General features: G+C 37.0%; 1 protein-coding gene across 1 annotated transcript in view; it reads right to left on the reverse strand.

Annotated features, from left to right (window-relative positions):
• The window catches only part of LOC115277834 (solute carrier family 5 member 4), a 41,103-nt gene that overhangs the window by 19,210 nt on the left and 7,659 nt on the right, over nt 1–14,234 (reverse strand). The window contains exons 5-7 of the mRNA XM_029922234.1: nt 9,097–9,201; nt 4,938–5,043; nt 1,844–1,924 (exon numbers count right to left, since the gene is read on the reverse strand). Of these exons, the coding sequence (XP_029778094.1) occupies nt 1,844–1,924; nt 4,938–5,043; nt 9,097–9,201 (292 nt within the window). The remainder of the gene's footprint in view (nt 1–1,843; nt 1,925–4,937; nt 5,044–9,096; nt 9,202–14,234) is intronic.

Here is a 14,234-nt window from a genome sequence, read left to right on the forward strand (position 1 = left end):
CTTGGAATTCTCTCTCTACCCCTCTCTTTCTCTCTCAAAATAAACAAACAAACAAAATTAACTGAAAAAAATGATAATGGATGGAAATCCTAGAAAGAAGAAGGATGAGCCCAGACATTTCGGCCCACTTAGTATAGGTTCAAATAGTGCAAAATTCATCTGAGTATCATACATCTGTAGAGTTGAGGTTGACATTAATTTACTTTTTCATTACTTATTCCATTTAGCATCAAAAATGTTTGTATGTGCCAAACATTGTTATGGGATTATGTGCGAAATGAATGTGCAAGGCAGGAACTCAATACAATGGAGGATACAGACAATACAAAAAAATTGTTCTGTTAAGGGGAATATGGTTTGTAACAACAATCCATGAAGAATGCTAGGAGATGAGAGAGTCCACCCTCTTCATCGTAAGGATGGGAGAAGGCTTAGAGAGGTTGATGCCAGAGGTCCGTCAGCAAAGCCAGACACCAAAGAGCCATAAATAAGAATATCATAAAAGTCCTGGCTAACCAAATAGAAAGTTTGCAAAGAATTTGTCCTAGCAGTGGTCTCTGAAGCAGCACTGTATAATAGAACTTTTAGTAACACTAGGACTATTCTATATCTGTGCTGTCCAATATGAAAACTACTAGTCATATATTGAGCACTTGAAATATGGCTAGGCAAATGAGAAACTAAATTTTAAATTTTGATCAATTTACTTTTTATTGTTTTATATATTTAAATAGCCATATGTGACCAATCACATTCATTTTGTGTCAAAATCATCAACTCTTTTTTGTGCATGTCTTGTCTTTGCAGCTCTATCAGTTTTCGCTTCATGTTATCTTCAAGCTATGTGATTAGGTTCTTGCATATTCACAATTGTATTCAGTACAGTTGAGAGGGTAGAATATGGTGACTGCAGGGCAGGAGAGAGATGAAAATACACTTATATTTATCTAAATCCTTTTTGTTGTATGCATGGATTTCCTGTTCAAAGCTAAATAACTAGCATAATAAAAGAAAACAAAAATAGGCAAGCTATAAATTAAATTTATCAATAATGTTTGCTGCATGACTTAAGAGAAAGAACTGATACTAATCAGGAAAATCCAAACTGTGTTTGTATATTCTAACAATAGAGGGGGTAACATACTTTTATAATTTCCATCTGAAACAGTCACAGTGAAGTTAATAGTCATTTGTCTTAAACTGTTTTTACTACTTAATACTTCATTTTAAGAAGATTCTACATAAATGGTTTATGTGCATTGAATCCAATGCACCAATATTTGTGTAAAATTATCAACCCAGTGACACTGATTTTGTCTATTCTAAACACAAACATATTAAGATTAAAACTGAGTAATAATTTTTTATTTTTTATTTTTATTTCTTTAAACTTTTTTATTTTTTAAATGTTTTTATTTATTTTAGAGAGAGAGAGAGGGAGAGAAATAGTGTGAGCAGGGGAAGGCCAGAGAGAGACGGAGACACAGAATCCGAAGAGAAGCTCCAGGTTCTGAGCTGGCTGTCAGCACTTAGACCCTGATGCCGGGCTCGAACCCATGAACCGTGAGATCATGACCTGAGCTAAAGTCGATGCTTAACCGACTGAGCCACCTAGGAGCACGAGTAATAATTTTTTAAAGGAAGTAAAATTTTTATCCCCTATTATCTCACGCTGAGATAGTACAACAGAAAAAAGGCAGATGTTTCAATGATGTGAATTACACATGTGTTGAAAAGTGTGGCTAGGTAGAACAGGAAGGCAGCAGTAGGAGCAGATGGACTGAGCAGAAACAAAGCTCATGATTTCCATACCTAGAGTACTGTTCTCACTGTCATCACTTACCATACCCCATGAGAATAAAGGAACCTATCAGCATGATGATGGTCTGGAGGGTGTCTGTGTAAATAACTGAGGCCAAGCCCCCTGTGGAAAGAAAGAAAAGAATCAGAACATTTTCTCCCTGTGCCCTCATATCTTTGTCTTCACCTTTAGATTTTCCTCAAACCAAATCCTAGAAACTCAGCAGAGAATATTTGAAAAGTTCTTGGCTGGACCAGAACTCCTCTTGGCATCATTATTTCCTTAGTACTTATGTGCCACATTAACCTTCTAGTCTCCCTTGCCTTGTCTTGACTTAAAGTTTCTATGAATTATACTGGAATTCCACCCTCATGTGTTTTTTTGATATTAAATAGCAGAAAAGGCACTATCATATAGCCTGCAAATAGTAAAAGTTTTACTTCTTCCTCACAGACGTGGATGCCTTTTATATGTTTTCAATGTCTGATTGCTGTGGCTAGGACTTCCAGTACTATGTTGAATAAAAGTGGCAAGGGTGGACATCCTTGTCTTGTTCCTGACCTTGGGGAGAAATCTCTCAGTTTTTCCCCATTGAGTGTGACATTTGCTGTGGGTTTTTCACATATGGCATTCATTATGTTGAAGTATGATTCCTCTAAACCTACTTTGTTGAGAGCTATCATCAAGAGTGGATGTTGTACTTTGCAAAATGCTTTTTCTGCATCTATTAAAATTATCACATGGTTTTATACTTTCTTTTATTGATGTGATGTATCATATTGATTGATTTGAGGATATTGAGCCACACTTGCAACCCCAAAATAAACCCCAATTAATTGTTGTGAATGATTTTTAAAAATATATTGTTGGATTCGGTTTGCTTGTATTTGTTGCAGATCTTTGCATTTATGCTCATCAGATATATTGGCCTAAAATTCTGTTTAAAAAATTTTTTTAATATAGTTTATTTATTTTCAAGACAGAGAGAGACAGAGTATGAGTGAGGGAGGAGCCGAGAGAGAGGGAGACACAGAATCTGAGACAGGCTCCAGGTTCTGAACTTTCAGCACAGAGCCTGATGCGGGGCTCGAACCCACGAACTGTGAGATCATGACCTGAATTGAAGCTGGATGTTTAACTGACAGAGCCACCCAGGCGACCCTAAAATTCTGTTTTTTGTTTTTGTTTGTTTTTGGGTTTTTTTGGTAATGTCTTTATCTGGGTTTTGGTGTCAGGATGATACTGGTCTGAGAGGATGAACTTGGAATCCTTCTTTTATTCTTTGAAATAGTTTGGGAAGAATAGTTATCAACTGTTATTTAAATGCTTGGTAGATTTTGCTTGTGAAGCTATCTGGTCCTGGACTTTTATTTGTTGGGAGTTTTTTGATTACTGATTCAATTTTATAGCTGGTAATTGGTCTGTTCAAATTTTCTATTTCTTTCTGCTTCAGTTTTGGTTGTTTATATGTTTCTAGGAATTTATCCATTTCTTCTAAGTTGTCTAATTTGTTGGCATATAGTTTTTCATAATGTTCTCTTACAATCGTTTGTATATCTGTGGTCTTGGTTGTTATTTTTCCTTTTTTGTTTGTGATTTTGTTTACTTGAGTGCTCTCTTTCTCTCTCTCTCTCTCTCTCTCTCATGAGTCTGGCTAGAGGTTGATCTATTTTGTTAATTTTTTGAGAGAACCAGATCCTCATTTCTTTGAGGTGTTCTTCTTCTTTTTTTTTTTTATCATTTATTTCTCTTGTAATCTTTACTATTTCCTTCCTTTTGCTGGTTTGGAGTTTTGTTTGTTCTTCTTTTTGTAGGTCATTTAGATGTAAGGTTAGATTGTTTGAGATTTTTTGGCTTCTTGAGGTAGGCCTATAATGCTATTTACTTCCCTCTTACAGCTGCTTTTCCTGCATCCCAAAGGTTTTGGACTGTCGTGTTTTCATTTCCATTTGTTTAAATGTATTTTTAAAAATTTAATGTTTTATTTATTTTTTAGAGAGAGAGAGAGAGAGAGAGAGAGAGAGAGAGCAAGTGAAGAAGGCACAGAGAGAGAGGGAGACACAGAATCTGAAGCAGGCTGCAGGCTGTGAGCTTTCAGCACAGAGCCCAACATGGGGCTTGAACCCACAAACTGTGAGATCATGACCTGAACTGAAGTTGGGTGCTTAATAAACTGGGCCATCCAGGCCCCCCTGTATTTTTTCTACTTCTTGATTTCCTAGCTGACCCATTCATTGTTTAGTCAGATATTGTTTAACCCCAATGTGTTTGTGGTCTTTCCAAATATTTTCTTATGGTTGAGTTTTGGCTTCATAATATTGTGGTCAGAAAAGATGCATGGTATTAGTTCAATCATTTTTTATTGTTGAAGCTGGATTTATGACCCAGTATGTGATCTATTTTGGAGAATTTTCCATGCACACTTGAAAAGAATGTGTATTCTGCTCTTTTAGGATGTTTTAGTTCTGAATATATCTGTTAAATTCATTTGGTCCAGTACATCATTCAAAGTCACCATTTCCTTATTGTTCTTCTGTTTAGATGATCTGTCCATCATTGTAAGTGGAGTGTTAAAATCTCCTATTATTATTGTATTACAGTGGATTAATTTATTCCCTTATGTTTGTTTTTAACTGCTTTATATGTTTGGGTGCCTCCATGTTGGGTGCACAAATATTTATAATTATTATCTCTTCTTGTTGGATTGTGCCCTTTATTGTTATATAGTCTCTTTTTTTGTTTCATTTTACAGTCTTTGTTTTAAGGTCTATTTTGTCCAAAGTATTGCTACTCTGGCTTTCTTTTGACATCCATTTCCATGATGAATATTTCTTCATTTACTCACTTTCAATCTGCAGATGTCCTTAGGTCTGAAATGAGTGTCTTTCAGGCAGCATATAAATGAGTCTTGTTTTTTGTTTTTGTGTTTAGCCATTCTGTCACCCTATAATACTGAGGGTATTACTGTTTGCTTTACTGTAGTTGTGTTTCTGGGCCTCTGCCTGACTCTCATGGTGAGAATAAAAGGATATCCATAACCTTGGTGGTTACAAGGCTAATACTGAGTTGCTAATTGCAGGTTGGTATGAGATCAGCAGAAGATAGCATGACTGAGCAAAATAGGCAACAAACTCACCAGTGATCGTGTAAATAGCAGTGATAGCCAAGAGGATGAAGATCGCCAGGTAAAGATCCAATCCTAAAGCCAGCTTGATGAATATGGCTCCAGAAAATATGTCTGACTAAAAGAAAAGTAGTCAGGATAGGAAAGAAACATGCATGGCATCATTTAGTTCTTCACTGATGATTTCCCCCTAATATTTGCTATATCCATACATGGCATCTCTGCAATACAATTATGAACTTCTTGGAAGCCAAATCTAATCCTCAAGAGGATTAATTATTGGGCTGATCATAGGTAGGAAAAATGAGTGAGTGAACAAAAAGTAAGAAATGTCTATGCTATAGCCTGCACAGACTACTCTTTCATGATTGTCAGCAGAGAAACAATGATAAAAAGTAGAGTAGCAGGGGGTGCCTGGGTGGCTCAGTTGGTTAAGCATCCTGCTTCAGCCCAGGTTATAATCTCGCAGTCTGTGAGTTTGAGTTCCAGTTCAGGTTCTGTGCTGACAGCTCAAAGCCTGGAGCCTGCTACAGATTCTGTGTCTCCCTCTCTTTATGCCCCTCCCCTGCTTGCACCCTATTTCTGTCTCTCTCTCAAAAATAAATAAACACTAAAAAAAAGTAGAGTGGTAGATATGAGACACAGTAAAACAATGGTCTCTGTTAAGGAGGAAGACACTTGAGCACATTTAGAGTAGTAGAAAATAAGAGGACAATATGATAGAAGGGTAATTATGAAGCAAATGCCAGAAACATTGAGAAGATAGGGGACCAAGAGTAGGCATAGGTTGAGGGGCTGGCAATTTACAAAAAGGATGACTCTTCATCTTCAGACTGGTGGAAAGAAGGAAAAAATGAGGCAAATGTAGACTTTTAAAGTGGATGATGAGTGGTTCATGCTTAAATCCTAGATAAAAAGGGAGATGAAGCTTTCTGATAAAATGCAGAAGTCTAGTAGCTAAAAAAAAAGTTGTGGATTATTTAAGATAGTTATTGAGAACACCAGAGAAAAATCATAAAGAAATACAGATAAAGGATTATTGGTTGAACTTTAGAGGCCAGAAGGGGTTCCTGCAGAGATACCCTAAGATACAAGATCATGTGCACCCTGCACTGCCTGAATCCCTGTGCCCCCAAAGGGATTCCCAAAGTGTGCTTCCCAGCCTCCTGGATCTTTCTTCAACACAAATCTGTGGTAACCCCACTTGGATCTGACCCTTCAAATCTGATCCACCCAGATTTCATATCAAAACCCCCAAGCCAAATCAAAACCCTAGAAACATCACATAAGCATGTTAATTAGAAACACAGGAGTAAAATCTCTGGGGTGCATGCACAGAGTAAGTGGGAAGCTGGATTAAACCAGGTTTGAAGTTTTTCTAGGGGGGTTCAATGAAAGAAAAGACAGGCAAAAAAAATGACGCTATGTGCCAAAGAGTGATTTTAAGGATGGAATCAAAGAAAAAGGAAAAAAAAAAAAAAGGAAAGCATGAGGGAGGTGAGGGCAAGGATAAGATGTCAGAATTCAGAATTGGAAGGATTAGAGGTAGGTTTCTTTGTAGAACATGAATTCAGAAGGAGTGTCACAGTATATGGTTAACTCTCCCCCCAATATTTGAAATAAAACCTAGTATTTATCATCCCAGTAGGTATTTATGTGGGTGAAAAGCCCATTCTTGAACCTAACTCGGAGTTACAAACCCCAAGTATTTTCTGCAAATTTACCATTGGGTTAACAAGGAGTTGAACCACTTTTGTAAAATGAGGCAAGATGTGACTTTTTATAAAACTGAATATCTGCAAATAAATTATTTACAATTTTAGAAAAGATGTCACCTACTGAGATGTCACTCATTGCATTTGAATTGCCATAAAACATATCTGCATTTGTCTGCATTTATAGCTGTCACGTTCATACAGATTTACATAGTGGACACAATTATTCAACTACACCATTGGGATTTGCATATTCATGCTGAATCATTTATATATCAAAACACAGACTATCATATTATGAATGTCTTGACTTTCCTTTCTCTTATATAGTACAATTAAGGCATTAAATTAATATTTATAAAATTATATATAAACATATTACCAATGATTTTTTGTGGCAAGGTAAATAACATAAAACTTGTCATTTTTGCATGTACAATTCAATGGAATTAATTACATTTACAATGACCATAAAATATTTCTCATGAAAAAAAGCCATTTCATGCTACAGGATTTTCTTCTGCTGTTAAAAGATATTATTAGGACAATTGTCATATTTGAATAAAGTCTGTAGGTTACTTGTGTTTGTATAAAGATTAAGATCCTTATTTTAAAATTTGCAGTGTGGTTTTTTAAAAGAACATAGGTATGTGTAAGGCATGCAGACTGAAATATTTAGGGCTCAAGATTCATCATGTCTGCAACGATTCTTAACATAGGTATTATTGGAGGTTGAGAACCAGGGAATAAGATGATCTCTTTCAAACCTGATACAGGGGAGACTGAAAGCTACCCTGTCATAACTCCTTATAATTAGCTGTTTAATGAATAACTAGGACAGAGTCTACTATCAAAGTGTAATGATACAAAAAAGGTCAAGTCTGAGATTAAACACTATTAATATCACTTGAAACATAGCCTGGTAGGTAAGAATGGACTGCTGCCTCTGTGTCTCTCCAGCCAAGTTACACACATGCTCTTCAGTTTTTCCTGCTCCACCAACCAGCTCCCCAAGAATCTATCCATTTCCTGCCACCTGGAACCTTCCACTTCAGGAGATTGCATTCCTCAGGGTACCTTTGACCACTGTAATTTTGCTCCAGCACCTTGTTCACATTTTTTTTAGGATGAAAAAGCTGTAAATGTCAGAGCCAGAGGAAAAATGGGAGACCATTGAATCCCACTCACTTGTAGAACATACAGGCCCCTCTGCTTTGCTTGGGCTTCCTAAGTTTCTCATCTTGAGGACTTGTTTAAGCACTCCCAAAAACTCCCATCATGCCTCAATTTCCACACAGCAGGGACCACTCCCTTTCCTGGGTGTCCCTAGAGTGTCTCCTATGCTTGTCCACACAGTCTATTCCAGTTCACATCTTAATATATTATCATACATTGCCATAAAGTGCTAATGATTTCATGTGTATAATTCTTATATTCTTTTTTAAAAAGTAGGCTTCATGCCCAATGTGGAGCTCAATGTGGGGTCTGAACTTACAAACCTGAGATCAATACATGAGCTGAGATAAAAAGTCAGACAGTTAACTGACTGAGCCATCCAAATGCCCGTATAATTCTTATATTCATAAACATATAGTGAACTCCTTGTGCACAAGAATCTTTATTACCCCTAGTACAGATATGCAATAAATAATACAGTGAGCACTGGAAAATGCTCACGTTGCATTAAGAAGCTCATGCCATCTAATCAGAGCGGCTGATTTACTTACAAGAATGACTCAACAAAAACAAAAATGCACTTCAGCTTCTTCTCTCATAAACTGCCTAGACTATAAACTTGGAGAAAATTATTTCACTAGTCACTAATACATGAGGATGAAATGTTATTCTTTCTTTGATTTCTACATGTGTTGCTGAATCTTTAAATTTCTTTCTTTTCTCCTCAATTATGATCTCCAAGGGATTTAACTTTGCAAAAATTTTAGACTACTTCTAACACTTGTTTGTGACATCTGTGCTATAGGGGCAGTCTTAGATAAAGCAGAGTAAATTTAAGAAGTTATTATAATAATGCAAAGCACTTTCCTTCTTGTTCACATGCCAGATAATCAATGAAATGAATATATAAATATAAATCTTTCCTTTCTAACAGAGAAGAAAGAGGTTGTTGGGTATGGAAAGGCAGGGGACTAGAGGATCCTCTTTTCTACTACTAAATAACTGTGTTACTTGAATGGAACATTTTGTTCCTCCTGTACATTGCTTTTTCATATCCATAATGAAAAGGTATGTTTACACTCTGGAGCTTCTCATGACTTGTAATTAAATTCAGGGTTTCTAAAACTCCTTAGTAGAAAGGCCCTAGGTAGTTTAAGATATCCATATGGGCATATCTGTCAGGGATGTCAGTAGTCTCTAAACCCATTTCTTTGATTCTAATATTCTATCCTCACCAAGGTAATTGCAAGATGTGAAAATGCCAGGAGCACTGAACTCACCGAGATTCTCAAAGCCACACAGATGAAGAGGGAGAGGACAGAAAGGTAGATCTGGAGTCGCTTCCCACCAAACCTCTTCCTTAGATATTCTGGCATAGTCATTACCTGCAGAGACAGACATCAACAGGGATACATCTTCAGAGCCCAGAGCATTCAGAGTATTCAACACTTACAAAGCACTTCTGTGCACCTGCACATCTGTAACTGTGGAACTGTGTATCTTAGGAATACAGAGGTGAAAAAAACACAGTCCCCTGGGAGAACAGCAAGCCTGGAATAAACACAGCCATTGGAATCAGACAATTTTAGGATTCATTCCCAGATCTGACATTTACTACAAGTGTGACCTTTGGGAATTACAATTTCTCTGAACCTGTTTTTTTCTCACTTATAAAATGGGGATTTAATATGAAGGTAGGTGTAAAATACCCACAACACCACCAAATGCATGGTAGATGTTCAACAAAAAAATTTTATTATTTTCACTAATATTGTTGCAGGCCAGTAAAAACAACATTACTTAAAAATAAAGAACCACAATTAACAGTTACATAAGAAATTAACAATAAAACAAATTGCAAATATATATTTGGGTGTATATATATGCATACATATATATGTATATTTTTTATTTTATAGTTTATTGTCAAGTTGGTTTCCACATAACACCCAGTACTCATACCAACAAGTGCCCACCTCCATGGCCATCAACCCCTTCCCCTTACCCCTTCCCCATCAGCCCTCAGTTTGTTCTCAGTATTCAAGAGTCTCTCACGGTTTGCGTCCCTCCCGCTCCCCAACTATTTTTTCCCCTCCCCCTCCCCCATGGTCCTCTGTTTCCCTTGTTCCAATTATGAGTGAAAACATATGATATCTGTCCTTCTCTGCCTGACTTGTTTCACTTAGCATAACACCCTTGGGTTCATTCCACGTTGCTACAAATGGCCAGATTTCATTCTTTCTCATTGCCATGTAGTACTCCATTGTATAGATAAACCACATCTTCTTGATCCAATCATTAGTTGATGGACATTTAGGCTCTTCCCATGATTTGGCTCTTGTTGGAAGTGCTTCTATGAACATTGGGGTACATGTGTCCCTATGCATCAGCACTTCTGTATCCTTTGGGTAAATCCCTAGCAGTGCTATTGCTGGGTCATAGGGGAATTCTATTATTAATTTTTTAGGAACTTCCACACTGTTTTCCAGAGTTTATATTCCCACCAACACTGTAGGAGGGTGCCATTTCTCCACATCTTTGCTGGCATCTACACTCTCCTGATTTGTTCACTCTGACCAGCATGAGTTAGTATCTCAGTGTAGTTTTGATTTGTATTTCTCTGATGATGAGTGATGCTGAGCATCATTTCATGTGTCTGTTGGCCATCTGGATGTCCTCTTTGGAGAAGTGTCTATTCATGTCTTCTGCCCATTTCTTCACTGGATTGTTCGTTTTTCGGGTGTGGAGTTTGGGGAATTCCTTATAGATTTTGAATACTAGGCCTTTATCTGATATGTCATTTGCAACTATCTTTTCCCATTCTGTCGGTTGCCTATTAGTTTTCTTGATTGTTTCCTTTGCAGTGCAGAAGATTTTTATCTCAATGAGGTCCCAATAGTTCATTTTTGCTCTTGATTCCCTTGCTTTCGGGGATGGGTCAAGTAGGAAATTGCTGTGATTGAGGTCAAGGAGGCTATTTCCTGCTTTCTCCTCTAGCGTTTTGATGGTTTCCAGCCTCACATTCAGGTCCTTCATCCATTTTGAGTTATTTTTGTGTATGGTGTAAGAAAGTGGTCTAGTTTTATTCTTCTGCTGGCTGTTGTACAGCTCTCCCAGCACCACCTGTTGAAGAGGCTGTCTTTTTTCCATTGGACAATCTTTCCTGCTTTGTCAAAGATTAATTGACCACACACCTGTGGGTCCAGTTCTGGGTTTTCTATTCTATTCCATTGGTGTATGTGTCTGGTTTTGTGCCAATACCATACTCTCTTGATGATGACAGCTTTGTAGTAAAGGCTGAAGTCTGGGATTGTGATGCCTCCTGGTTTGGTTTTCTTCTTCAATATTACTTTGGCTATTTGGAATTTATTGTGGTTCCATACGAATTTTAGGATAGTTTATTCTAGCTTTGAGAAGAATGCTGGTGCCATTTTTATAAGGATTGCATTCAATGTGTAGATTGCTTTGGGTAATAATGCTATTTTAACAATGTTTCTTCTTCCGATCCTTGAACATGGAATGTTTTTCCATTTCTTTGTGTCTTCCTCAATTTCTTTCATAAATTTTCTATAGTTTTCATTGTACAGGTCTTTTACATCTTTGGTTGGGTTTATTCCTAGGTATTTTGTGGTTTTTCATGCAATTGTGAATGGGATCAGTTTCTTGACTTCTCTTTCTGTTGCTTCATTATTGGTGTATAAAAATGCAACCGATTTCTGTACATTGATTTTGTACCCTGCTCCTTTGCTGAATTCATGGATCAGTTCTAGTAGGCTTCTGGTGGAGTCAATCATGTTTTCCATGTAGAGTATCATGTCGTCTGTGAAAAGTGAAAGTTCAACTTCTTTGCTGATTCAGATGCCTTTTATTTCCTTTTGTTATCTTATTGCTGTTGCTAGGACTTCCAGCACTGTGTTAAACAACAGTGGTGAGAGTAGACCCCCTGTAGTGTTCCTGATCTCAGGGGGAAAGCTCTCAGATTTTACCCAATGAGGACGATATTAGCTGTGGGCTTTTCATAAACTGCTTTTATAATGTTTAAGTAAATTCCTTCTCTCCTGACTTTCTTGAGGGTTTTTATTAAGAAAAGATGCTGTATTTTGTCAAATGCTTTTTCTGCATCTATTGACAGAATCATATGGTTTTTTTTTAATCTTTTCTTTTGTTAATGTGGTGTATCACATTCATGGATTTGCGAATATTGAACCAGCCCTGTAACCCAGGAATGAATCCTACTTGATCATGGTGGATAATTCTTTTTATGTTTTGATTTGCTAGTATCTTGTTGAGTATTTTTGCATCTGTATTTGTTATAGATACTGGCCTGTAGTTCTCCTTTTTTATTGGGTCCTGGTTTGTGAATCAAAGTGATGCTGGCTTTGTAGAATAAGCTAGAAAGTTTTCCTTCTATTTCTATTTTTGTTTAGAATAGCTTGACAAGAATGGGCATTAACTTGCTTTAAATGTCTGTTAGAATTCCCCTGTGAAGCCATCTGGACCCATGGTCTCTTCATTCAGAGATTTGTGATAACTGATTCGATTTTTTCACTGGTTATGGGTCTGTTCAGAGTTTCTATTTCTTCCCATTTGAATTTTGGTAGTGTATGTGTTTAGGAATTTGTCCATTTCTTCTAGATTGTCCAGTGTGTTGGCATATAATTTTCCATTAGTAAACTCTGATGATTGCTTGTATTTCTGAAGGATCAGTTGCAATTTCAAATGCAAGCTCCATTTTCATTTATGATTTGTCCATTTGAGTGTTCTCTCTTCTATTTCCGGAAGCCGGCTAGAGGTATTCAATTTTGTTTATTTTTTCAAAGAACCAACTCTTGGTTTCATCGATTTTTTCGACTGTTTTTTTGGATTCCATATTGTTAATTTCTGCTCTAATCTTTATCATTTCTCTTCTTCTGCTGGGTTTGGGGTGCTCTTGCTGCTCCCCTTCTAGTTCCTTTAGGTGCCCTGTTGGATTTTGAATATGCTCTTTTTCTAGTTTGCTGAAATAGGCCTGGATTGCAATATAGTTTCCTCTTAGGTCTGCCTTTGCTGCGTCCCAGAGAGTTTGGATTGTTGTATTTTTGTTTTCATTTGTTTCCATATATTTTAAAATTTCTTCTCTAATTGCCTGATTGGCCCAATCATTCTTTAATAGAGTGGTTTTTAACCTCCACAATTTTTGGAGGTTTTTAGACTTTTTCCTGTGATTGATTTCAAGTTTCATGGCATTTTGATCTGAAAGTGTGCATGATATGATCTCAATTCATTTATATTTATGGAGGGCTGCTTTATGCCCCAGTGTGTGATCTATCTTGGAAAATGTGCCATGCGCACTCAAGAAGGTGAATTCCCTAGCTTTAGGATGCAGAGTTCTAAATATATCTATCATCCCATCTGTTTCAATGTGTCGTTCAGGTCCATTGTTTCTTTAGTGATTTTCTGTCTGGTTGATCTATCCGTTGTTGAAAGTGGAGAGAAAGTGTTCTGAAATTAGCACATTCTTATCAATTAGCTTGTTTCTGTGATTAGTTGTTTTATGTATTTGGGTGCTCCCAAATTCGGCGCATATATGTTTATAATTGTTAGCTCTTCTTGATGGAGAGACCTTGTAATTATTATATAATGTCATTTTTCATCTTTTGTTACTGCCTCTACTTTAAAGTCCAGTTTATCCAATATAAGTATGGCTATTCCAGCTTTCTTTTGGCATCCAGTCACATGGTAGATATTTCTCCAGCCCCTTACTTTCAATCTGAAGGTGTCTTCAGGTCTAAGGTGAGTCTCTGGTAGACAGCAAATAGATGGATTTTGGTTTTTTATCCATTCTGCTATCCTGTGTTGTTTGATTGGAGCATTCAGTCCATTTACATTCAGTGTTATTTTTGAAAAATGTGGGTTAAGATTCATTGTGTTCTCCACTGAGTTCATGTTTGTAGTGGTTTCTCTGGTACCTTATATTCCTTGCAACATTTCCCTCATAGAGTCCCTTTTAGGATTTCTTGTTGGGCTGGTTTGGTGGTCATGAATTCTCTCAATTTTTGTTTATTTGAGAAAGCCTTTATCTCTCCTTCTATTTGGAATGACAGGCTCGCTGAATAAAGGATTCTTGGCTACATATTTTTTTCTGTTCATCACATTGAAGATTTTCTGCCCTTCCTTTCTGGCCTGACAAGTTTCAGTAGATAGGTCTGTAACCACTCTGATAGGTTTCCCTTTGTAGGTTAGGGCCCTTTTGTCCCTAGCTGCTTTCAGGATTCTCTCTTTATCTTTATATTTTGCCAGTTTTACTATGATATGTCATGCAGAAGGTCAATTCAAGTTACATCTGTGGGGAGTTCTCTGTGCCTCTTGGGGTTCAATGTCTGTTTTCTTCTCCAAATTTGGGAAGTTCTCAGCTTCAGGACCTTTTTTTTCCCTTTCT

The sequence above is a fragment of the Suricata suricatta genome, chromosome 14 (genome assembly GCF_006229205.1).
Source record: "Suricata suricatta isolate VVHF042 chromosome 14, meerkat_22Aug2017_6uvM2_HiC, whole genome shotgun sequence".
Lineage (NCBI taxonomy): Eukaryota > Metazoa > Chordata > Mammalia > Carnivora > Herpestidae > Suricata > Suricata suricatta.